Raw genomic sequence first — 24,492 nt, forward strand, 5'->3', positions numbered from 1 at the left:
ACAGCAGCTGGGGAGAAGTAGAGCCCACCTGTCATAAACCGATAGCTAAGGGTTAATGTCTCTTTCACCTGGAAAGGAGTAACCTGAAACACCTGACCAGAGGACCAATCAGGAAACAAATCTGGGTGGAGGGAAGTTTGTGTCTGAGTCCTGTGTTCTTTGTCTTGTGTCTGTCCCTCTCGGCTATGAGAAGTGATTTTTCTACCTCTTGTTTCTAATCTTCTGTTTCCCAGTTGTAAGTACAGAAAGGACAGTGGTTTATATGTGTTTTTTTTGTATTTACATATGTGTAGTTGCTGGAGTGTTCTGAATTGTATTCTTTTTGAATAAGGCTGTTTATTCATATTTCTTTTAAGCAATTGACCCTGTATTTGTCACCTTAATACAGAGAGACCATTTTTATGTATTTTTTCTTTCTTTTTATATAAAGCTTTCTTTTTAAGACCTGTTGGAGTTTTTCTTTGGTGGGGAACTCCAGGGAATTGAGTCTGTAGCTCATCAGGGAATTGGTGGGAGGAAGAAGTCAGGGGGAAATCTGTGTGTGTTAGGCCTGGTCCACACTACAGCATTAAATCGATTTAAACAGCGTTAAATCGATTTAACTCTGTACCCGTCCACACTACAAGGCACTTTAAATCAATTTTAAGGGCTCTTAAAATCGATTTCTGTACTCCTCCCCAACGAGAGGAGTAACCCTAAAATCGATATTACTACATCGATTTAGGGTTAGTGTGGACGGAAATCGAAGTTATTGGTCTCATTCCTTTAATGTAGCTACCCAGAGTGCACCGCTCCGGAGATCAATGGTAGCCTGGGACCATGGACGCACACCACTGAAGTAATGTGCCCTAGTGTGGATGCGTAAAATTGATTTTATAAAACCTGTTTTATAAAACTGGTTTTAATAATTTCGATTTTATTCTGTAGTGTAGACGTGGCCTTTGATTTACTAGCCTGACTTTGCATTCCCTCTGGGTGAAGGAGGAGGGTGGTGGGGGAGCTTGGCTCTCTCTCGGTGCTTGTGTTTTCCAGGACTGGAAATAGAGAGGGTGGGATCCCTCTGTTTAGATTCACGGAGCTTGCTTCTGTGTATCTCTCCAGGAACCCAGGGAGGGAACACCTGGAAGGGAGAAGGGAAGGGAAATGGTTTATTCCCCTTTGTTGTGAGACTCAAGGAATTTGGGTCTTAGGGTCTCCAGGGAAGGTTTTTGGGGGGACCAGAGTGCCCCAAAACACTCTAATTTTTTGGGTGGTGGCAGTTTTACCAGGTCCAAGCTGGTAACTAAGCTTGGAGGTTTTCATGCTAACCCCCATATTTTGGACGCTAAGATCCAAATCTGGGAATAGGTTATGACACCACCTTTGCCCCCATTTCCTCCTCACTTTCTTTCCGTCTTTTCTCCACCTATTAGGCAGGAATGGGGAGTGGCAGGCCCCCTCTTGAAAAATGAAAGAGGGAAAGAACACCCCACGCAGCAGCTATAAGAGGCCCTGTTATCTGCAGTCATATAACTCAGCTCCTGTTTTGACATCAGGTAGGAAGGCATTGTGAATAACTAAGGGAATTGGGACTGGCAATAGTCATGTCAACAGATAGCCTGTGCTCTGCCTGTGGAGCAGGAGGTAGGCCACACTTTGTCAGGCAGGCTGCAGAAAGGATGGATGATGGGACTGCAGGTGAGTAGAAGCAGTGGTAGTAAAGTAAGGTTTTTAAGTCTGAAGACTGAGCCAAGGACATAGGTGGCCTAGTCTCAGAGATAAAGTGAAGTCTGTCTTTTGGACTGAAAGGAAGTTGGTATCATCCTAGGTATTCTTGTGATGAAGGAGAGATCAAAGTGTGGTTGCAGGGAGTCTAATGGGGAGACAAGACTAAAGTAGGGTTCTGGGGACATTACTGAGTAGGAGGTGGAAGACTTAAGTGACCTGATTCTGGAATGGATGAGAAAGATACAAGAACCTAGTGTTCCTATGCAGAGGCCTTAACCAGGAAAGTGGGAGACTCTTGATTTAAAACAAAATTGTTTTATTATATTTATTCATATTACAGCAGCACCCAATGACCGTAATCAGATCAGGGCCCCAACATGCTGGGCACTGTACAAACATATAGTAAGAAGTGATCCTTGTCCCAAAGAGTTTAAGTTAAGCACGCACATAAATGTATGCATGTCCAAAATGACTTCAGCAATATCTGGATTACTTATACCTTTTTAACTCCAGTCAGTTTGGTCAGAGGCCTGGGTATAGTACAGAAGCTGCATTGGTGGTCTTGTTTAATGATCTCTTCTTGGTGATGGAGGAAGATCAAGTATCCCTGCTGCTTCTTTTAGATCTGTAGCTACCTTTGATGCCATTGACCATGAGAATTTACTGATTCACCTGTAGGCATTTGAAGTGGTGTACAGGGACTGGCATAGGTTTTATTGATGCAGCTACATGAATAAGTGGGCTCACTTTAGCGTGGCACTTTCCCTTTCTTTTTATTTGATCTCAGAGGCTGTATTAGACAGCTGTTCATCTGCACAGAGGGCTGTCTTGTGGACTTTTATGAGATTCCATTTTGTCACCCCTCTGGTGCAAACTATAGACAAGGCTGTTAGTAAGGAAGTACAAGTTACGATGCCTCAATATACTGATGATGCCTAGCTCCATATTTCTCTCTCTTCAAGTTCGAATCCTGCCTGAGCAGTAAGATTTACTCAGTATCTAATAGAGATTGAGGCATGGGTGAAAGCTAGCTGTCTGAGAACTAGTGGAAAGAGAGATGATTATAGGGTCGGGGAATCAGCCGGAGTATTAGTGGCAGTGATATCAGCACTTTTGATTGTCTTGACATATATGCCATGTGTTTCTATGGTTCAAAAGTCGGATGGGTGGGTGGGATCCACAAAGGGAGTTAGGTGTCACCATGCTGTGTCTTGTGGCTCCTAATTCTGAGGCGCTTAGAAAATCCCAGGAGCAAAACTGCGATCCACAAAGCCTGAGTTAGGCACTTGGGCTCCCTCTGCAATGAATGGGGAAAGGCAGGTGCCTAGAATGTGAGCCACAAAAGCCAGCACACTAGACGGGGAGCAAGCCAATTGGAGATGCTGATGAGAAGGGTGTGTCCTAAGCCCTGCCCCTCTCTCAAGGATAGATGCCTAAATCTGGGCTGCAAGGGGGTGCCTGTCTCTGCTTAGTGATCCACGAACAAGAAGAACCTGCTGCCTGGCATCAGGTGGCTTTGGCACCCAAGCTGTTTCTTGCAGAAATGAATTAGGTGCCTACCTTGCTCCCTCCAAAGTGGCTGGAGGAGGAGCTGACTGTATAACTTTTAGCCCACTCAGTCACCTGGGATGTGAGAAATCCAGGTTCAATTCCCTCTTCTGCTAGAGGGAGAAAGCATTTGAACAGGGGTTTTCCAGGAGTGTGGTCTAAACGCTGAGCTATGGCATTGTCATGGGCGGTGGGTGAAGCTTCCCTTCTGAAGGCTAGCCCCCTGCCCTGCTTCTTCCAGCCGAGGCCATGCCCCTGCTCACTGCTCTCACCCACCCCTGTGGCGGGGGGGCTGAGAGGTTGGTCGGGGGGAAGAGGGGGAGACCTGGGACTGCAGTGGAGCTCTTGGCCCTGACCAGGACTCCAAGCCTGGCGCCCCGCCCCTTTATGTCTCCTTTGACCCATAGCCTTGCCCCTACTCCACCTCTTTCCTCCAGGCCCCACCCCCATTCACTCTTCCCCCATCACCCACTGCCACCCCAAGACCAGAAAAGCTGCCATCAGAAGCTGTCTTCTCCACACTGTATCGGTTACTCAACAGGTGCCTGGACAATGGCGAATTGGCCTTCTACTGCTTGGCTTTGTATCACTTATACGTTTATGAAATAGGCCCAGATTAGGAGATCTTTTTGATTGGGGCACACTCTGGGAAGCCTTTGACAGCTTGTTGCCCAAGCCCATGGCTAAAGACACAAAGGAATTCCCTTCTCTCCCTCCTTTGGAGAAAAGTTGTTTAAACCATTGGGGGCTCACGACAGTTTAGTGCCTGTTGGAGGGCATTCTTAAAGTGCAGTTTTACTCTGAAAAGGTAATCTGTAAAAAAATTATATTGTCTCTGAATGATTGCCTTATCAATTGTGGATGGTTTACAAATAAAACAATGCATTCTCTAATTGCTGGCACTATAAACTTCACTGGGATCTGGGAGTTAAACTGGGTTCTTTTCTTTTGCACGTTATCACCAGGTTCTGCATGTTTGCTTGTGTCCTTAGCGACCTTTCTGCAAGCTCATTGCCTTCAGCATTCAGTTACTTTCCCATGTCATCATCCTCATGGAGCAGAACCAGTAGCAAGTTGCACCCAGGACAGCAGAGACAGATGAAGACATCACAGACTGCTACTGTTCTTGAGTCCAGTATCAGTTACAATCCTGGCCTAAGTGGAATCCTGTCAGGGCTTAGATTCCATAGTACAAAGGCCTTTATGAATACCTAAGATCGATACAATCTACACATGGGGTAGGGAGAGGAGAGTAAAACCTGCTGTCCCACCCTTTAAAGTATCTTGTAGCCTGGGGGAAATCGGGAGAAGCACCCCCATCCCGGGCAAATTCCTTTCTGGCAGCATGTCAAACGAGCACAAATGGGTGGAGTCTTTCATAGTGTGGCTGAACATAATTTACATATCTTTAACCTCTTTAAGTCTAGGGACCAAAGCCTATTCTGATTATTCCCAGAGTGTCAATACCATGTATTTTTGCAAACATGGCAAGCCACTGTCAAGGTGTATAATGGCTGTAGTGCTCATTTAAGGTTTATCCTCCAATATTATGACTTTCATAGGCGTTTGATGATATCTTCTGCTTTACTATATCTGGGGGAGAAGATTATAGAGGACTTAACATTCAGGACAGAGAGGGAGGTTTTATCTGCAAATCAGGAAGCTCAGGGCAAATTTAACTCTGCTGCCTTGCATAGGCACATAATAGTTGTCAGGGATTTCAGTATGTGATCTTACACCACAGGGCTATGTAGATACTTTATGTAACAGGCATAGTATAATGTATATCCTGTATACTCTATTGCAGGCCTGCACAACTCGTAAAGCGGCGAGGGCCATGTTACTCCAAAGAAAACAGCTGCGGGCTGAAACGCCCCCAGCCCCACCAACCCCCCCCCCAGCACTGCTGAAACACCCACCCCAGTGCTGCCCAGCCCCCCGAAACACAACCCCCGTCAGTGCCGCCCAGCCCCCCAAAACACACACCCCCAGCATTGCCCGCCCTGCAAAAACACCCCCCTCAGCACCACCCAGCTCCCCCAAAAGCAATCCCCCCCAAGTGCCACCTGCCCAGCGGAAACAAACTCTCCTTCCCCAGCACTGCCCCACTGAAACAGCAGTATTGAACCTTGGTAATATGTTATAGCGAGCCCCTAAGGTAGTATAATTAAGGTAAAAGAAAAATGTCTTTTTGCTAGAAGTAGAATAAGATCTTCCCCCACTTTGTAATCAGTTGCCCTGTTGAATGAATGAGGTGTGACTGAGGAAGGCTGGAAGGCAGCACCTCCAGACAGCTGCAACCCTTGGAGAGGGGATGGGAGCCAGACCAGATCAGTAGAACAGGTCAGCCACTGACTTCTAGCTTGTCTCCTCAGCTCCCCTCCCCTGCTGCTGGCTCACCTGCCCCACCCGCCACTGCCCGCCTGCTCGCCTCCTCAGCCCTCTTCCCCTGCCGCCAGCTCATCTGGCCCCCCGCCAATGCCCGCCCGCTCGCCTCCTCAAACTCCAATCAGCTGTTCACGTGGGAAGCCTGGGAGGGCTGAGAAGCAAGTGATGGCTTCGTGCTCAGGCCGGCGGAGGTGAGCTGGAGCAGGGAGCAGTTCCCCTGCGCACCCACGCACCCCCGGGTTACCTGCTGTGGCGCGGGCGGCCCCCCCCAGCCCAGCCCTCTTTGCCCGCCGCCAGCTCACCTGCTCCCCCGCTCCCCTCCTCAGACCCCAATCAGCTGTTCACGCGGGAAGCCTGAGAGGGCTAAGAAGCAAGTGGCGGCTTCGTGCTCAGGCCCGTGAAGGTGAGCTGGGGCGTGGAGCGGTTCCCCTGCATGTCGCCCTGGGTTACCTGCTGCGGCGTAGGTGGCCCCTCCGGCCCAGCTCACCTCGGCTCTGTCTCCGCCTCGCTGGGCCTGAGCATGAAGCTGCCACACCGCTTCTCTGCCCTCCCAGGCTTCCCGTGAGAACAGTTGATTCGCAGGAAGCGGGGAGGAGGGGGAGAAACGGGGCAGCGGTGAGCTGGGGCCAGCTGCCGGCTCACCTGCCCCTCAGCCATTGCCCGCCCACTCGCTTCCTCAGCCCCCCTCCCTCACCCGCTGCTTGCCTGCTCAGCCCCTTCCGGGGGCCGGAGCAGCCCGCGGGCCGCATGTTGTGCAGGCCTGCTCTAGTACAACGCTGACCTAAAATCTGCCTATGGTCTCCAGTCTACACAGTAAATTCTATGTCAGCATTAGGTACATTAAACAATTGAGGGTTTTATTGAATTAAATATGAAAATGGTTAATTCAGTCAGTACTGTATATCCCCTGTAACTTAATTTGAGATTCAGTTTATTTTATGGTGCCCCAAATGTTTGTTTATAGCATGCTGCAGACTTCTATATCAAAACTGTGTAACTGAATAATAGAAGTAGGCAAGAGGGTGCTGGGAGTTTTGTCACTTGACTAGCTAACAATTGGGGGTTTTGGCTCTGGCAAAAATGTGGATGCAGTTTGGGTTTATAGAGCAAGAACATTAGCTAAATGTTAAAAGATCGGCAGTGCAATAGTTAACAATACTTTGATAGTGACATTTGTAAACGATCACACTTTATTGTGTCAGGCTGTTCACACTGGTGCAGATATTGATTTATACTTGATTCACATTTGGAACATTTTTCATCACAACCAGACAGGCTAGAAACTTTGTTTTAAATGAAACTTTGGATTTTAGAGCCCAAGTGAGCAACTAAAGGTTTATTCTGCAACAATTTTTTTAAAAAGTAATTTTCTAACCCTCATGGTTACAGAGAAAATCTGGAAAATATGAATCTTAAAAGCTCAAAAACCAGAAGGCAAATATAAAGATTCCCAAATTCATTTTTACTTTTTAAAAATTGCATGGTTTTTAAGCTAATGGGATTTTTTGCGGGGGGTGGGGAGGCAGTGCTGACCTGTGCTTTTTGAATGCTTGAGGTTGAAAATATTGCAGCTTTCCTGCTCTCTCTCAGTTCATGCAGTAGAGGCTCCTACCTGAAGCTCCAGAGGTGTCCCAGGTTTGATCCTGGCTAAGGATGACTAGGGTCTGTCTGTGTTAAACGCTTGCCTAGCGCTCTCACACATGCCCCGTGACTACTCTCAGTGTAATTACATCTCATTGCCACTTGAGGTCAGCAGTTGCTGAGAAAAAGCCATTAAGTTAGCAAACACCATCTTGCTTTATTACTCCATTTTTATTTTCGTTTACTTTAGACTACATGAAGATTAATGTGTTCTTCACACCCATCCATCATTAGCATTGTAATTCTGCAAAAGCAGAGGACTCCTTTTGTAGGAACACAGACTTCAGTAAGTATGCTTCCTTCTGAGTCAGCACTGAGCCGTGTCCTGGGGAATGGTGCTATGGAGCACCAACTGGCTTCACAGAGCGGTGTTGGTGCCTACAGTGCTAGAGAGTGGTGTTCTGTATGATATAATGGTGGTGACTCAGTACCTAGCAGTAGTAATATTTACATGATACTTTTCACAACAAGTAGGTGTTTTAACACTGGCATCATGGCCAAATCTCAGCTCACGTATTTACTTTTTTCTCCTTTCTCTCCCATGGTTTCATCTGGTGAATCGTTTTTCATTTCCTGGCCTAAGTAGTTGTGTAGTGTTGCTAGTCAATACACACTGTGCTCCATCCCAGACATGTCTGTGTTTCAGTAGTGTGAAATTATCCCCCTTTATGACTGATGCCAACCGATATTTCTGGAGAACCTTTCCTCCAAAGATCTCTAAGCACTGGACACACTTAACAAACAATATATTTGGGGAGCAGTGTCTTGATCACTGAAATGAATTAGGGAAAATATAGGTTAAACATTAGGAAATGCTTTATAGCGAGAAGAACAAACTGCCAAATGAAGTTGTGTAATTGCCATTGCTAGATATTTGTCAAGGCTTTACATACACAACCATCTATCAGAGATGGTTTAAGGATAGTGAAATCAGTCTTACCCCAATGCTGGGATGTTGACCGAATGAGTCACTCTAGGTATATTTCACCCCCAAATAATTATTTTTATGCTTCCCACCTTACCCTAACCAGAATTACAACAGCAGACATGGTTTCAGCACAAAATCGAAAGAAAATAGCCCCTTCCTCTCAAATATACCCCATACCTAAATGAAAAAAGGAACATGTGATAGAAAGTAGAGCCAAAATCGATGTGACCTTTATTATTTTAACAGCATCTTTCAGCACAATGACAGAGTTACAGGGTTGCAGAGAAGAGAGTGGGAGTATAAAATAACAAAAATAAATAGAACAGGAGCCAAGGAGGACAGCAGGAATTGGCTGGAATCAGGTAGTGAAGGGCAGATGGAGAGTTCAGATTGGTCAAAGGCTTTATGCTTCAGCCACCAAAGTTATGAATTCTGTAGAAGAGCAAATTTGTTTAAAAATAGCAAGAAAAATGTAAATTAAGAAGCAGCATGTTACAGAGGTTCACAGCATCACCAAGACAGCAGGGTCAACTTCATTAACAACCTTTCACAATTATTGAATGGCTCATAAACCTAAATGCATCAGAGGGTCAGATTGTGGGTCAGAAAACCTCACAGTGAAGCTAAAACATTTCTGAGAGGTCAAAGAGGGAATTCAGGATATGTCAATCCTCCACACAGACTGCCCGTTGCTGCCCGGTTGGCCAAGCTCTTTAGCTATGTAGCACTCCTTAGGCCACGTCTACACTACAGCATAAAATTGAAATTATTAAAACCGGTTTTATAAAACTGGTTTTATAAAATCGATTTTACGCGTCCACACTTGGGCACATTAATTCGGTGGTGTGCGTCCATGGTCCTAGGCTACCATCGATTTCCGGAGCGGTGCACTCTGGGTAGCTCAGTAAAAGAATGAGACCAATAACTTCGATTTCCATCCACACTAACCCTAAATCGATATAGTAATATCGATTTTAGGGTTACTTCTCTCATTGGGGAGGAGTACAGAAATCGATTTTAAGAGCCCTTAAAATAGATTTAAAGTGCCTTGTAGTGTGGACGGGTACAGCGTTAAATCGATTTAATGCTGATTAAATCGATTTAATGCTGTAGTGTGGACCAGGCCTATGTCACAAAGTCAGTTTTCTTTGTGAACCCAACAGACATCGGTTAACAGGAAGAAAGCAAGCACTGGATATACATTTTGCAGTGAGGTGGATTCTGCTCTGTCAGTGGCTGGCAGCATGTCTGAAAGATTTTTCATAGCACTTGTGCCCCAGTATTACAAATATATTAACTATAATTCATAATAATAATTGGCAAACTGACAGAAGCCAGTACATTTTAAAAGTCTAAGGCTGAGATTCCATCTGCTTTAAAATCTAGGTGAAAACGTGTCTCCTTTGAAGTCAATGGCAGAACTCCCATTGACTCATAGGGCCAGGATTTCACCCTGTGGCTTTTATTACTGTGTATTTACAACTGTAACGGTTTTAAAAAAATGATATATTTTGCATTTAGTTTCCTTGTGTTTTGGTTAAACAATAAATCTTTCAGCAAAGATTATAAAGCACAGGAAAGGTATGTTTGCATCTCAGTAACTCCCCAGCACACTGAGCTTTGAATACTGTATTACCCAAGGAAGTCATAATTCCTCTTTCTATACAGACTTGGAATGGTGATGCGTGAGAAGACTAGGTAAAGTTTTGAGGACCTCAGTGTATTAAAAAAGATACTGATAAACTGAAGTGAATTTAAAGAAGGGCAACAAAGCTGATAAAGGGTGTAGGGGGCATATTCTACAAAGGAGAGGCTTAGCGGATTTTAACATGTTAAACCTAGAGCAAATATTACAAATAGGGGATGTAACCAGCTGTAAATATGTGAGAAGAATTTACTGAAGGGCGAAATAATGAGGGGCAATGCCTTGAAATATAGAAGTGTGGAAAATGGATCTTAGACATTAGGAAGCAATTACTAACAATGAGGTCAATAATGTAAGCGTAGAGACATAGTAGAGGTGTTCCAGAATGGTTTTGATAAACCCTAATAGGTCAGCAGAGATGCCAATAGGAGTTATATTAAATCCACATGTATTAATTAATTATTCCATAGGGTATAAATCCAAACTAGGATTAGTGATGCAGAGTATGTAACATAAAAGAAGGGTAAAGCCCAGGGTGTGGGTATCTGAACTAGAACAGTTTGACTGATAAGTTAAATGTTGCACAACCCAGCTTAAGGGGAAGCAAAAAACCACTTTGATGGGAACTCAGAGTATTCAGGGCAGAAAGAGAAAAACGTGATTGCTCAAGCCACTGCATGAAGAACATAAGAACGGCCATGCTGGGTCAGACCAAAGGTCCATCCAGCCCAGTATCCTGTCTACCGACAGTGCCCAATGCCAGGTGTCCCAGAGGGAGTGAACCTAACAGGTGATGATCAAGTCATCTCTCTCCTGCCATCCATCTCCACCATCTGACAAACAGAGGCTAGGGACACCCTTCCTTACCCATCCTGGCTAATAGCCACCATGAATTTATTGAGTTCTCTTTTAAATGCTGTTATAGTCCTAGGCTTCACAACCTCTTCAGGTAAGGAGTTCCATAGGTTGACTGTGCACTGTGTGAAGAACTTCTTTTTATTTGTTTTAAACGTGCTGTCCATTAATTTCATTTGGTGGCCCTAGTTCTTATATTATGAGAACAAGTCAATAACTTTTCCTTATTCACTTTCTCCACACCACTCATGATTTTATATACCTCTATCATATCCTCCCTTAGACTCCTCTTTTCCAAGCTGAAAAGTCCTAGCCTCTTTAATCTCTCCTCATATGGGACCTGTTCCAAACTCCTAATCATTTTAGTTGCCCTTCTCTGAACCTTTTCTAATGCCCGTATGTCTTTTTTGAGATGAGAAGACCACATCTGTATGCAGTATTCAAGATGTGGGCGTACCATGGATTTATATAAGGGCAATAAGATATTCTCCATCTTATTCTCTATCCCTTTTTGAATGATTCCTAACATCTTGTTGGGTTTTTTGATTGCCACTGCACACTGTGTGGACATCTTCAGAGAACTATCCACAATGCCTCCAAGATCTCTTTCCTGATTAGTTGTAGCTAAATTAGCCCCTATCATTTTGTATGTAGAGTTGGGGGTATTTTTTCCAATGTGCATTACTTTACATTTATCCACATGAAATTTCATTTGCCATTTTGTTGCCCAATCACTTAGTTTTGTGAGATCTTTTTGAAATTCTCCAGTCTGCTTTGGTCTTAACTATCTTGAGCAGTTTAGTATCGTACTGCAAACTTTGCCACCTCACTGTTTACCCTTTTCTCCAGATCATTTATGAATAAGTTGAATAGGACTGGTCCTAGGACTGACCCTTGGGGAACGCCACTAGTTACCCCTCTCCATTCTGAAAATTTACTATTTATTCCTACCCTTTGTTCCCTGCCTTTTAAGCAGTTCTCAATCCATGAAAGGATCTTCCCTCTTATCCTATGACAACTTAATTTACGTAAGAGCCTTTGGTGAGGGACCTTATCAAAGGCTTTCTGGAAATCTAAGTACACTTGTTCACGTTTGTTGACCCCTTCAAAGAACTCTAATAGATCAGTAAGACACGATTTCCCTTTACAGAAACCATGTTGTCTTTTGCCCAACAATTTATGTTCTTCTATGCATCTGACAATTTTATTCTTTACTATTGTTTCAACTAATTTGCCCGGTACTGACGTTAGACTTACCAGTCTGTAATTGCTGGGATCACCTCTAGAGCCCTTTTTAAATATTGACGTTACATTAGCTATCTTCCAGTCATTGGGTACAGAAGCCGATTTAAAGGACAGGTTAAAAAACATAGTTAATAGTTCTGCAATTTCACATTTGAGTTCTTTCAGAACTCTTGGGTGAATGCCATCTGGTACTGGTGACTTGTTACTGTTAAGTTTATCAATTAGTTCCAAAAACACCTCTAGTGACACTTCAATCTGTGACAATTCCTCAGATTTGTCACCTCCAAAAGCGGCTCAGGTTTGGGCATCTCCCTAACATCCTCAGCTGTGAAGACTGAAGCAAAGAATTCATTTAGTTTCTCTGCAATGACTTTATCATCTTTAAGTGCTCCTTTTGTATCTTGATTGTCCAGGGGCCCCACAGGTTGTTTAGCAGGCTTCCTGCTTCTGATGTATTTAAAAAACATTTTATTACCTTTTGAGTTTTCGCTAGCTGTTCTTCAAACTCCTTTTTGGCTTTTCTTAATACATTTTTACATTTAATTTGGCAGTGTTTATGCTTCTTTCTATTTACCTCACTAGGATTTGACTTCCACTTTTTAAAAGATGCCTTTTTATCTCTCACTGCTTCTTTTACATGGTTGTTAGGCCACGGTGGCTCTTTTTTAGTTCTTTTACTTTGTTTTTTAATTTGGGATATACGTTTAAGTTGGCCCTCTATTATGATGTCTTTGAAAAGTGTCCATGCAGCTTGCAGGGATTTCACTCTAATCGCTGTACCTTTTAATTTCTGTTTAACTAGCCTCCTCATTTTTGCATAGTTCCCCTTTCTGAAATTAGATGCCACAGTGTTGGGCTGTTGAGATGTTCTTCCCACCACAGGAATGTTAAATGTTATTATGTCATGGTCACTATTTCCAAGCGGTCCTGTTATAGTTACCTATTGAACCAGATCCTGCACTCCAATCAGGACTAAATCAATAACTGCCTCTCCCCTTGTGGATTCCTGTACCAGCTGCTCCAAGAATCAGTCATTTAAAGTATCAAGAAATTTTGTATCTGCATTTCATCCTGAGGTTCCATGTACCCAGTCAATATGGGGATCATTGAAATCCTCCACTGTTATTGAGTTCTTTATTTTGATAGCCTCTCTAATCTCCCTTAGCATTTCATCATCACTATCACTGTCCTGGTCAGTTGATCGATAATAGATCCCTACTGTTATATTCTTACCAGAGCATGGAATTACTGTCCATAGAGATTCTGTGGAACATGTGGATTCATTTAAGATTTTTACTTCATTTGATTCTATATTTTTTCACATATAGTACCACTCCCCCCCCCCCCCCCGACCCCGCATGACCTGTTCTGTCCTTCTGATATATTTTGTACCCCGGAATGATTGTGTCCCATTGATTGTCCCAACCCCATCAAGTTTCTGTGATGCCTAATATACCAATATCCTCCTTTAACACGAGGCCCTCAAGTTCACTCATCTTATTATTTAGACTTCTAGCATTTGTGTACAAGCACTTTAAAAACTTGTCCCTGTTTATTTGTCTGCCCTTTTTCTGATGTGTCATTCTTTTTTATGTGAATGTTTCTTGTCTGGTCTGGCCCATACTTTATCCTCTTCCATCCTCTCCTCCTGACTAAAACCTAGAGAATCTCTACCAATATGCTGTCCTCTAAGAGAAGTCTCCATCCGATCCATATGCTCCTCTACAGCAATCAGCTTTCCCCCATCTCTTAATTTAAAAACTCCTCTGCAACGTTTTTAATATTAGGAAGGAGCCCATGGTGGGAAATGCAGCCGTCATACATACAGAACCTTTCATGTCTCCATAAGAGAATACAACTGGTGTTTAATGTATAAACATTCAGAATATTGGCAACATTAGAATTTAATCCTTTTTTTTAACATGTAGTATATATGGAATAAAATGCAAATAAATTAATCATGGTTATAGCCAGATATTTTCTAAAGCATATATTTATATTGTTACTGTTATTGTATATTGTCAACATAGTTCAAGTCTGTTTATTTAATAAAATACATTATGTATATGAATAACCTCTCTATATGTCACACAATGTCTATGAATGTTTCCTATATTTCCAATATATCATATTTAAGTATTATAAACAAATTCAAGATTTCTAATTATGTAAAACTTATTTTCACTTTATTCTGTAATGCTCTTTGGCCCATCAGCAGACTTTTCCTCAACATTGCAGAGGACCCCACACAAACCATGTGGTATTTCATTGAATTACCAAAGGTTATCTCTGTGAATTTATTATAGACTAATCACATCTCTCTCCAAACTGGTAATACATTATTTTGGGAGTGCAAAAGAGAGAAACTCATTAGAGCATTTTTTACCTCCTCCTGATTTTTCTTCTTTTTTTTAAACGTAGGCCAACAAATAGTTGATTTGAATTCTGAACATCTTTCATGACAGAGTTCTGAGAAAATGACTGGTAAATCAGAAGTATTCCCAGAACCTCAGCTGGAGTGGAGCTTGAATGCGTGTACGAGATAAAGGTTGTGATCTACAGATCTTTTCCCTGTAGCACATGGCTCCTGACATCACAGGCCTACCAGTGTCAGGCAGCTGGAGGAACCGAAGAGTATGATTTATATGTCCAATAGCTAACACACATAAAAGGTCAAAAAATGATCTCAAGTACAAACCTTCCTTTATTTTGTTTTCTCTTGCACCCTTGGAATCTGAGCATGAGATGATGATGTCTTCGAATAGAGGGACTGTGGAAGGCTAGACTCACCTCCCCTGAAACTGACTATGTTGCCTCAGTAGCATTCCCCCTTCAGTCTGGGAGCAGAGGTCTGGAAGATGGTCGCCCTCCTAGGTAGCATGGACCTGGGCTTCCCAGACTGAAGGGGGAATGCTACTGAGTCCCTCAATTTTGACTGAATTCAATGAAAGATGAAGGGATTCAGTACCTCTCAAGAGACGGGTCAGCACCTTTCAGGAGTAGGCCCCGTGTTTTCAACACTTCTAGATTGGCAGGCCAGCCCCAAAATACAAATCTTGATCCATTTAGCCAGAAGTATAGATACATTATTGGAATAATTCCTAAACTGTGTGTGGAAGCAGAGATGAGTTCTGAACAGCAGATCTGAGAGATCATTCCTAATCTGAGACGTGTTTCTGAAGGAGGCTCCATAGGACAGCTGAGATGGAAGTCTACAATGAAAGACCTGAGGAACTGGTGGACCTGGCATGCTCAAATCAATCTTCCGAAGGCACTGAATACCAATTCTTCATCTCTCAGAACTATTATGGGCTGCTGGGAACTACACTGAGGCGACTCAGGGGATATCCAATTAATTACCATCATCTGCAAAAGGCTGGATCACCATAGTCAGCTAGCTAGTAATTGATAAGGCTGGTGTTTGAAAACATGACCCAAGGGATGGACCCAGGGTGAAAGAGGACAATTCGTTTATTAGAAAAAAATCCAGTGTTTCTGTAGCAGAAAATATAGCATCAAAATTGAAAAACCTCAAAGCTAAGAAATAGCGGTGGGAGTTCCAACTTGCAAAGGCTTTAAAATGGTTGGGGAATCAGGCATATTGTGAGACAGAGCAAAGTGTCTCAGACATGTTGCTTATCACCATTTCCCCTCACTCTTTTGCTCTGTCACCCACAACAAGTAACTTGCCACACACTCCATGCCTCACTGGTGCAGGAGTTTGCGAGTAGAGTAAGGCGTGGGAGGGAGAAGAGTTCTGGAATGTTGCTTGGTGATGGTGTGGCCAGAAATGTGCTAGGAAAAAGAATCAGGATCTTGATTCCCTTCACACTTACACTAGTGTAAATCCACAGTAACTCCACAGAATTCAGTAGACTTACACAGGTGTGAAACTGATGGGAGAGACTCAGGCTAAGGAGACACTCCAGATTGCTCTCATAGAATAGGTCTGCTCCCAGGCATCGCTTAACTTTTTTTTTTTAAATGTTGGCCACATTATTAATTTAAGAGACGCCAACACCGTTCTCTTTCATATAAGCCAAGATGAGTCTGAAATATTTCATAAGTTGAGTTTTCTTTTAACTCAACTGAGATTGCTCCTGTTTCGCAGCCATGGAGGTATCAAGTTGGTCAACCAACTATGAGCATCCTTAAAAGGATCTTCAAATGACTTGATTACCGAAAATTGCACTCCTGTCCAGATCTCTGGGAATTGAGCCACTAATTTGAGTGGGACTAGAAAGGCTCTGTCAGTAATAAAGTGTGTGAAAGTATCTGAGATTTATGACATAGAACCCTGAGTTCAAGACTGCTGCTAGTAGTCAGCAACAGCTTGCTTTGCTCGCATGCCACTGTGACATAATCAGGGGGCCTGAGAACTTAAGAGGATTTAGCCAAGAAATAGGCTCATAGACACTCTTCTACTGGTGTGCCATGGTCAGGCACCTAAGCTTATCTTATTTGTCACCTCTCTCATTGGGTAATTTTGTATGCCATCCCTTCCGTTTCTATGCTATAAACTATGAGATCATGTTGGGTAACCTCACTTTGTCTTGTATTTTACACACCATTTGAAGACAACGCCTTTTTAAATCCAAGAGAATGGATAATACTAAGAGACAGGACTATCTGAAAGAAAAATTGTGATGTTTCTAGTTTTCACCCTATCAAAGGGACTGTCAGGATGATGGGAGGTTACAAAATGATTTTCTACTGCTGAGCTGACATAATGCTCCAGATAGAACCCCCCCGTTCCACTTCCTCTCTTATAATGGAGGTTTCATTCGGACCTGGACATCTTCATATCTGTTCCAACGAGGCTCGATAATGTGGAGGAGAGAAAAGAAGAGGGAAAGGTAGAAATTCAATCTGTGGACTAGTTTGACAAGAAGTTGCCAGGAAAAGCAAAATATCAGTTTCCAAATTTCTTGTGCCCCTTTCTTGTAAGCCTGATGATATCATCTTGATAGTTAATGACATTAAATGACAGGTTTCCCCATCTTTCTTGTGAAGATTATTGTTGCCACACATATTGTGGGAACTTGGATACACGGTGATGGCATGAAGGTTACACAATGGACTTACCCAACACTGAAGGTTAATAATTTGCTTTGCTAAGCCATCAGAAGTCTTACATCGCGTTCTCATTTAAATGAAACAGCATTTTTTTAATCAAGGAGAAATGCTGCTGTTCAGCTCCCTTCTCTCTTGCTCTCTCTCCCTTCCTCCAAATTCAGCTCCTGTAAACTCTAAGGGCCTGATCTTGAACCCATTGCAACCAATGGAAAGACCCCACTGACTTCAGTGAGGATTGGATGGGGCCCTTTAGTTCTCTGCCCTGTGAGTGCCTTTGCTGTCTCCCATCCTGTGCTAAATCTGGGTTTCTATGAAATCCTGCTCTCTCTAGTGTTGGGACTCAGCTTCTGCACCAAGGAAGGTACCACAAATTTAGCAAGCCCTGAAATGTAACTAAGTCCTAATCTGCCCTCCACAAGGTCACAACTGGCAACGAAGCCTCTGGTGCTTATACCTCTGTACTAGGGGCAGAATTTGATCCTCCTTGAAGCTACCTACCATCAGTGCCGATTTTGCCATCTCCATCCTTATCTCCAGCGGCCAGGAGTGTCTTGGTTTCTTTATCAGATAGGTCTCTGCCATTAGGGGTGAAACCCTTCAGTATAAATCTGAAGAAAAGGCATGCAACAAAGAGGAGGCTGGGTCAGTAGAGTTTAACATTCCTGGTTTTTGAGATGACTAGCAGTGGTGTTGAGACATGCAATTGAATCCAAAGGCCTGGCCCTGGTTGGTGACTTTCTTCACCACACAGAAAGAATGAGAGCTCTCACTTGGAACTGTTTGAGATGGAGGAGTTGTAGTTAGACTACAGCTCACTCACATAAAAGGTACGGTTTGGCTACGCTCAAAACTTCAAAGTGCTGTAGCGGGAGCGCTTTGAAGTGTGAGTGTGGTCGCAGCGCCAGCGCTGGGAGAGAGTTCTTCCAGCGCTGCACGTACTCCACCTCCCCAAGGGGATTAACTTGCAGCGCTGGGAGCCGCGCTCCCAGCACTGTGGCACTGCTTACACTGGCACTTTACAGCGCTGTATCTTGCACCGCTCAAGGGGGTGTTTTTTTCACACCCCGAGCAAGAAAGTTGCAGCACCGTAAAGCGCCAGTGTAGCCAAGGCCGTAGATACCTTTCTCTTCACACACATTTGATCCTACTTTTAATTGTTTACTCCCCCTGCTGAACCATGCAAACAACTGGACACTGCCCAAGACAGGGCAGTCAGGATTCTGAATGGGACCCCGTGCTCAAGTGTGTTTTACTCAGATGAAAATATGAACACATCCTCTTAGTGTAAGGATATAGGGAGGACTCGTCCTGCTTACTTCAACTCGTTCTCCTCAATGAAGCCACTTTGATCTTTATCAAGAATGTGGAAAATCTTCTTTATATCTTCCTGGCTCTTCTTTTTCAGTCCCACCATTTCAAAGAACTTCTTGTGGCAGAAGGATTCAGCAGCTGCGGGAGAAGAAGAGTGAGGCTGGGTTAGTTGTAGGCTGGTTACTGATGCACATTGGTATATAGATGCTCCTGATTTTCTCCCTCTCTGCCACAAAGAGCCTTCCTTCTTAATCCTACCCGTGGTAAACCCAGGACAAACAGCTACAAAGGGGGGGTAGTAATTAGTCCCAGGGGGTTAAAAGGCCTCTCCCAATCCACTGAGGAGAGAGAACCACGGTGAAATAAGATACAGCTGGAACAGGGGTTACTAGGGAACTAATTAAGTTCATCTGGCTCTAACTGCTTGTGACCTTTTTAAACCCTGCCCTGTGTGGGGGTGAGAGATGTAGGGAAGCTGTCAGTAGGCTGGGTGCAGCAAGACCCTGAGCCCTCCTAGGAAGGAAGGCTGCACTCTCTCCCCAGGAGAGAAGGAAAACAAGCACAAGGAACAGACTGGGGAAAGGAATACCTGGACCCTGTGCTATCATTAAGGATTTGCCTTGCCCAAGCCTGTGTCTCCAAGGCTAAAAAGGACTGAGCCTGCTGAGGAGAGGAATATACTTTGCCACATGCCCCCTAGAGGCCACAAGGTCTGGGGCCCCATTGTGCTAGGCCTTGTACATATACAGAGCAATATGCAGTCACTGCCCCCAAAGAGCTTAAACTCTGAATAGACAAAGGGTGAGAGCCAGTGCCCCACTGTACAGAAGGGGAGAAGTGACTTACCCAAGGTCAGCCTGAGAGGCAGTGAAGAAGCTGGGAATTAAACCCAGGTCTCCTCCCTTCCCATCCAGTGCCTACAAGATCTCCTAAAGAGGAGTAAGAGCATTCACCTGAAACCTGAACTGAAGTCAGACTGTACCAAACATAGTTTTAAAACTTCCTCTTTTGGAAATCAGAGTTCTGCCTGGCTCAGCCGCGCAGGCTGACAGGGATAAGACCTCCCTCTAGTTTATGGTGACATCTCTCCTGTTTCCTCGTTTCCCCACAGGGCACTTCAGAACATCAAGTGGGGCTTACTAGGAGCCAAAGGGACATGCAGAAGTAGTTTGTATTCTGGCGCACAGTCCGATGGACTGCTGTGCTGCATGGCCCCTGCAAGATCGTGTCCTGCGCAAGTAGGGGGGGAAGCTGAGGTTATCTGGCCAACTTCGCCCTTCCCTCATCAGCACCTCCACCCATATGGAACCCTATAACAATGTGGGCTGGAGAGATGTTAGGAGAAATCAAAGTGCAGTGGGCTTCCCTGTTTGCACAGCATCCTTACCCCAGTAGCATCTCTGGGTTTACAGCAGCATAAGGGTCTCCTGGGAGCTGCTTGAGTCCTTAGCCGCAGCTAATTCCACCCGGGGCAAAGTGCCCTGGGACTTTGTGATGGTACTAGAACCATTGAGGCAGCTGCCCCAGCGAAGAGAGCACGCCCCGATGTCCCTTCAGCTCCGGGCTACTGAGCTTCCTGGCTGTGCGCTCTGTGTCCGGGGTGGGGGGCAGGGAAGAGATCACCTCGCCAGTAAGAGGAAAGAGGGTTCTCTCTTTACAGGCTGGAAAGGGAGTTTTAATTGGGGGGGGATGAGGGGGGGAAGGCTTGGATCGTGTTCACCCGAGAACACGGTTCCTGACGCTTGCTTGGCAGAAGCCCGAGCTGGAGATGCAAGGGCATGTAGTTTATTTGGGGGGCACGAGTCGAACGCTGGCGGAGAGAAATGGGGAGAGTTTGAAACGGGAGGCATCGATCTGTGCCTGAAGTATGGAGCACTGCAGCCATCTATCCTGCGGGAAGCTTCTGCAACTCAGCAGGCTGATCTCTCTGTCACCTCATCTTCAGCCTGAAAAGCAAAACCCACATGGGGGTCGCCCTAACAGGACAGACCGCAGCAGTTGCGTCTGCCACTGAAACAAGAACCGAGAGCTTTGCAACGCTGCGGGGTGTCCCCCAGCCTCTGTTCCCCACCCCAAGGCATGCCCTTCCCTAGTGTAGCTACAGCTTTGTTCCGTTTGTAAATATCTCGAGCCTAGGAACCGAGTCTGCTTTTGCTACCTACTTCTCCTTAGAATGAATGGAGCGTGGCACGTCTCCAGCGTCCAGGGGAAGTTCGCAGAGGACACATCTCTGGGTTTAGTAAGCCCGACGTGCTCAGGTTGCCCTTTTCTCCCCAGCCCCATCGGATGTTTTATCCAGCCGGCTCCTCTGACCTTCCCCGAGCGCAGCACAATTGCACCACAGCCCCGCGCTGGGAGAGAGGAAAAGCCACTCACCCGAAAAGGCTCCCACAGCCGCCTCGATCTCCTGACGGCGCTGAGCAGGTCCCTCATCGCCATCCTGCCGCTGGGTGAAGGGAGAGGCGAGTGCGAAAAGATTAAAAAGTGCCTCTCTCATCATTCTTGCGCATATGACTCAAGCTGCAGTGCCGGCTGGGGACGCCACGCTGGGGAGGGCTGGACCCGTGCCAGCTAGCGCTGGGGGGTGCCGCTAGCCCGTTTGCACCGCCCGAAGTGGGCCGCGGAAACAAGCACGCTGGGGCACAGGGGTGGGTGGGAGGGGGGAGGCTAAGCCCCGCTGGAGCAGCGCCAGGGGCCGATCTAGGCTGGCAGAGGCGCTGTGTCAAGGGCAGGCTCCCGGGTACAGTGGGAGCGAGCGAGTGGTGCAGCGCGGGCCCATCGGACGGGAGCTGTCCCAGTTCCACAGGGCGGCAAGGAGCGAGCCACTGCAGCGGATGCCCAGCTCCAGCTGGGGCTGGCGGGAGGGGGCGGGTGGAAAGTAGCTTTCCAGCACCTGCGTTAGCTGGAGACGCTTCTCCCTCCCCGCCCAGCGCCTTTCAGCCATCGGTTCTTTGGGAGCCCCCCCGTCTTAACCTGCCCCCGGGCTGAATTCTTCACCCCAGCCCTGGACGTGACACAGAGCCCGGGTTTGAGGCCCAACGGGCCAGCCACGAGGATAGGGTGAAGCCAGAGGGGCTAGAGTAACTGTGCTGATGTGCGGTCCTGCGGGCGCAGCCTCCCTGCTGCACTGCTCAGTCACTGCTGCGAGCACCCGCACAGCCGCCAGGGAAGTTTGTCTGGATTTTCTGGTAAGCGACTTGCCCACTGCTGTCACAGGGATGATCCACCCGACCGCCCTCCGCTGCAGCGCAGGGTGCCGGGGGCTCTGAAGGGCAGGGACAGCCCCTGTCAGAGCACTCTAGGGCAGATCCGCGCGGGACGTGCCGGGGGCGCAGAAGGGTGGGGACACCAAGGCAGATCCCAGATCCGTGCGGGACGTGCCGGGGGCGCAGAAGGGTGAGGACACTAGGGCAGATCCGCGCTGGAGGTGCTAGTGGCACTGAAGGGTGGGGACACTAGGGCAGATCCACGCGGGAGGTGCCGGTGGCACTGAAGGGTGGGGACACCAGGGCAGATCCACGCGGGAGGTGCCGGTGGCACTGAAGGGTGGGGACACCCGGGCAGATCCGTGCGGGAGGTGCCGGCACCTTGGCTGCACATCGAGTAAGTAAAACAAGGGCAGGGGCGTGCCTTGCATTCCAGCACAGGTGCTGGCCCGACCCCGCCACTCCTTCCCATTGAAAGCAATGGGGTGGCTGTGCTGCGTAAGATTTTGAAGGGTCATCGGGCCCAGAGACAAAAGAGGCTTCGGGAGAAACTTTGTTCATTCTCTTAATGACTCCTCAGCTGCTTCGTAAGGGAACAAGCCCCTCCCCGCCCCAAGTCCAGGTATAGTTCTCGTCCCGCGTAAGGCCACTGAGCGCACGGAGGGTGGGTGTTAAGATATTGGGGTCCTTTTGTTTAACAACGGCGTCAGCTCACTGCAGGGCGGACGGTGGGTTGAATCTTTGGCACTGTCTTTCCCCCTTTGGCGTATTTGCTCGTGTCAGGAGCGAGTCACTCCTTTCTCTGCAGGTAAACCACAGCCCCGCACACAGAGGGCGCCTGGGGGTCTGGGTCAAGCCCCGAGCAGCTCTCCTCTAAGCAGCGGCTAAAGCGGACCCATAGAGAGCCGGGCTTGTGCCAAACCTAAAGTGCCCCCGCGCGAATCAGACTCAATGCAGTTTCCCTGTCCTGTGCTCCGACCCGAGCCAGTTGTCTCGCCTCCCCCATCGCCCCTTTGGGGAGCTGGGGCGCTACGAAGACATTTGCCAGGTCGATCCCAGCTGCATGTGGCCCTGACCAAAAATCAAGAGGGTGACAAAGCCCTCCCCGAAGCTGGCTTGCGGCGCTGGACCCTGCCCACCCCTATGGACCGCGCCAACTGTTAGCCCATGCCACGCGTCCCTCAGATTGCATCCCAGCCACCCCCAGCCATTTAGGAGAAACAGCAAAAAGCCCCTGACACGGAATCCAGCAGCTGCTCACGTCCTCTCCTCAGCACTTGCATACCAGAGAGAAGCTTCTGCTCGTGTCCCGTGGGAGAGGGCCCTAGTGGACGACCCTGGAGGCTCTCTCTGCTGCGCTGCTCCCCACAAAGCAGCTGGGTGCTAAAGAGCTGTTCCTCCCCCTGCCTTGCAACTGGAGCTTTCTCCCCCTCCGCGGCTGAGGCTCACTGGTCCCTGGAGTCACAGAGCCTTCTTTGGGGCCAGGGTGCACCCAGGCTAGCGGCAGGCAGGCAGGCAACAGCCCACGATGTAAATATAAAGTAACAATAAAGCCAGCACTGCCAAACAACGCAGACAGCCCCCTGGCAACAACAGCCAGCCCGCACCCTCGCTGCCCCAGGTACAGCAGCTGCTGGGCAGAAACCTGGGACTCCCGTGCCAGAAAGGATGGAGCACTCTGCAGAGCATCCAAACAGCTGCCTGAGAGGCAGAGGGAGCTGAGGTTTAAAGAGCCAATTTCCTTTCTGCAACGGGCTTTGGTGTGTAAGGTTTGCTAGTGGGAGATGCTGTTGTTTGCACCACCCTTCCCTTCCCCACCTTGCTTTCCTTCCATTGTCCCCAACTATGTAGTCATTTCCCCCTCCACAAGGTCATGTCTCTCCTCTGGAGTCTTTCACCTGCAGGCAGTTAGCTTGGATGAGGGGCTCTCTGCTGTCTCCCATTGCTGTTATTTATGGGGGAGAGGTGGATTTCCCCTTGTTTTCCCTCTGGCTGAAGTCCTGCTCTCCCTCTCTGCCAGGGAGAATCGATCCTTGCTGTGGAAGTGGGTGAGTTGTTCGCTGTGATGGAGTAGGGGCTGTCTGTGTGGGGAGTGGGAGAGCAGGGGAGGAGGACTTTAGGGGATGGACGATGCCAGGGCCTGTAACCTGAGCTAGGTAAGGGAGGAAAAAGGTCAACACCTTTCCCTGGGAAAGGGAACAAAGGAAGGGAGTGGCAGGAGGGAAGCAGTTTGAGTTTGGGCTTGGGGCTGGATGGGTGGAATTCAGGGGATCCTAGCTAGGATCCAAGCACCCTGAAAGCCCAGAAGGACTCGATGGAGGGGTCCTGACTGTGCCTGCAAGCCCTGCTGTAACCGGTGTTCCTGTTGTCCAATAAACCTTCTGTTTTACTGGCTGGCTAAGAGTCACTGTGGGTCCCAGGAAGAGGGGTGCAGGGCCGGACTCCCCCACACTCCGTGACATTTGCTATTTACCTTCTGAATGCTCCTAAGTGCTGTGTTAGATTTGGAGGTGACCAAAGGAGGTGACAGCCAGCCCAGGCTGGGAACCCCACTTATATAGGCTCCTGGCCTTTTCTATTTTCGGCTGGTGATACCCCCTCTTCATCAGTGTCAGCTACCCAGGGACACACTCAGTATCACATTCACCTCCCCCCTAGCTAATCAAGGGGTGCTATTAATAATCCTTGGCACCCATCTTCTCCGAGCTCCTGAAACCCGTTCCCTTGGCAGACTGGCAAGTGACTCTTTTATTGCGGAGTTTGTAGCGCTAAAGGTTCAGTTTGACATCTGGGACGAATGGCTTCCTCAGTGATCGCTGAGAGCCCTGCTCAGAAGGGGAGCCCCAGGTGAAAGGGGGTCTGCTGTAGCTGGGAAGAAAGGGGTGGGAAGATGCACCCTACTCAAGGAGGCATCAGAGACTAAGGGGAACAGGTTTAGGGAT

The 24,492-nt window shown here is 46.9% G+C and overlaps 1 protein-coding gene across 1 annotated transcript; it reads right to left on the reverse strand.

Moving 5' to 3' along the window:
* Positions 1-8,431: 8,431 nt before the first annotated feature.
* PVALB (parvalbumin) lies at positions 8,432-20,783 on the reverse strand. Its single transcript, XM_030553616.1, is given in 5 exon segments — positions 8,432-8,644; positions 17,532-17,641; positions 18,350-18,482; positions 20,721-20,754; positions 20,757-20,783. Coding segments are annotated over 5 exon segments (333 nt in total). The 3' UTR covers positions 8,432-8,615.
* Positions 20,784-24,492: the final 3,709 nt, after the last annotated feature.

Source organism: Gopherus evgoodei, chromosome 1 (genome assembly GCF_007399415.2).
Source record: "Gopherus evgoodei ecotype Sinaloan lineage chromosome 1, rGopEvg1_v1.p, whole genome shotgun sequence".
Taxonomy (NCBI): Eukaryota; Metazoa; Chordata; order Testudines; family Testudinidae; genus Gopherus; species Gopherus evgoodei.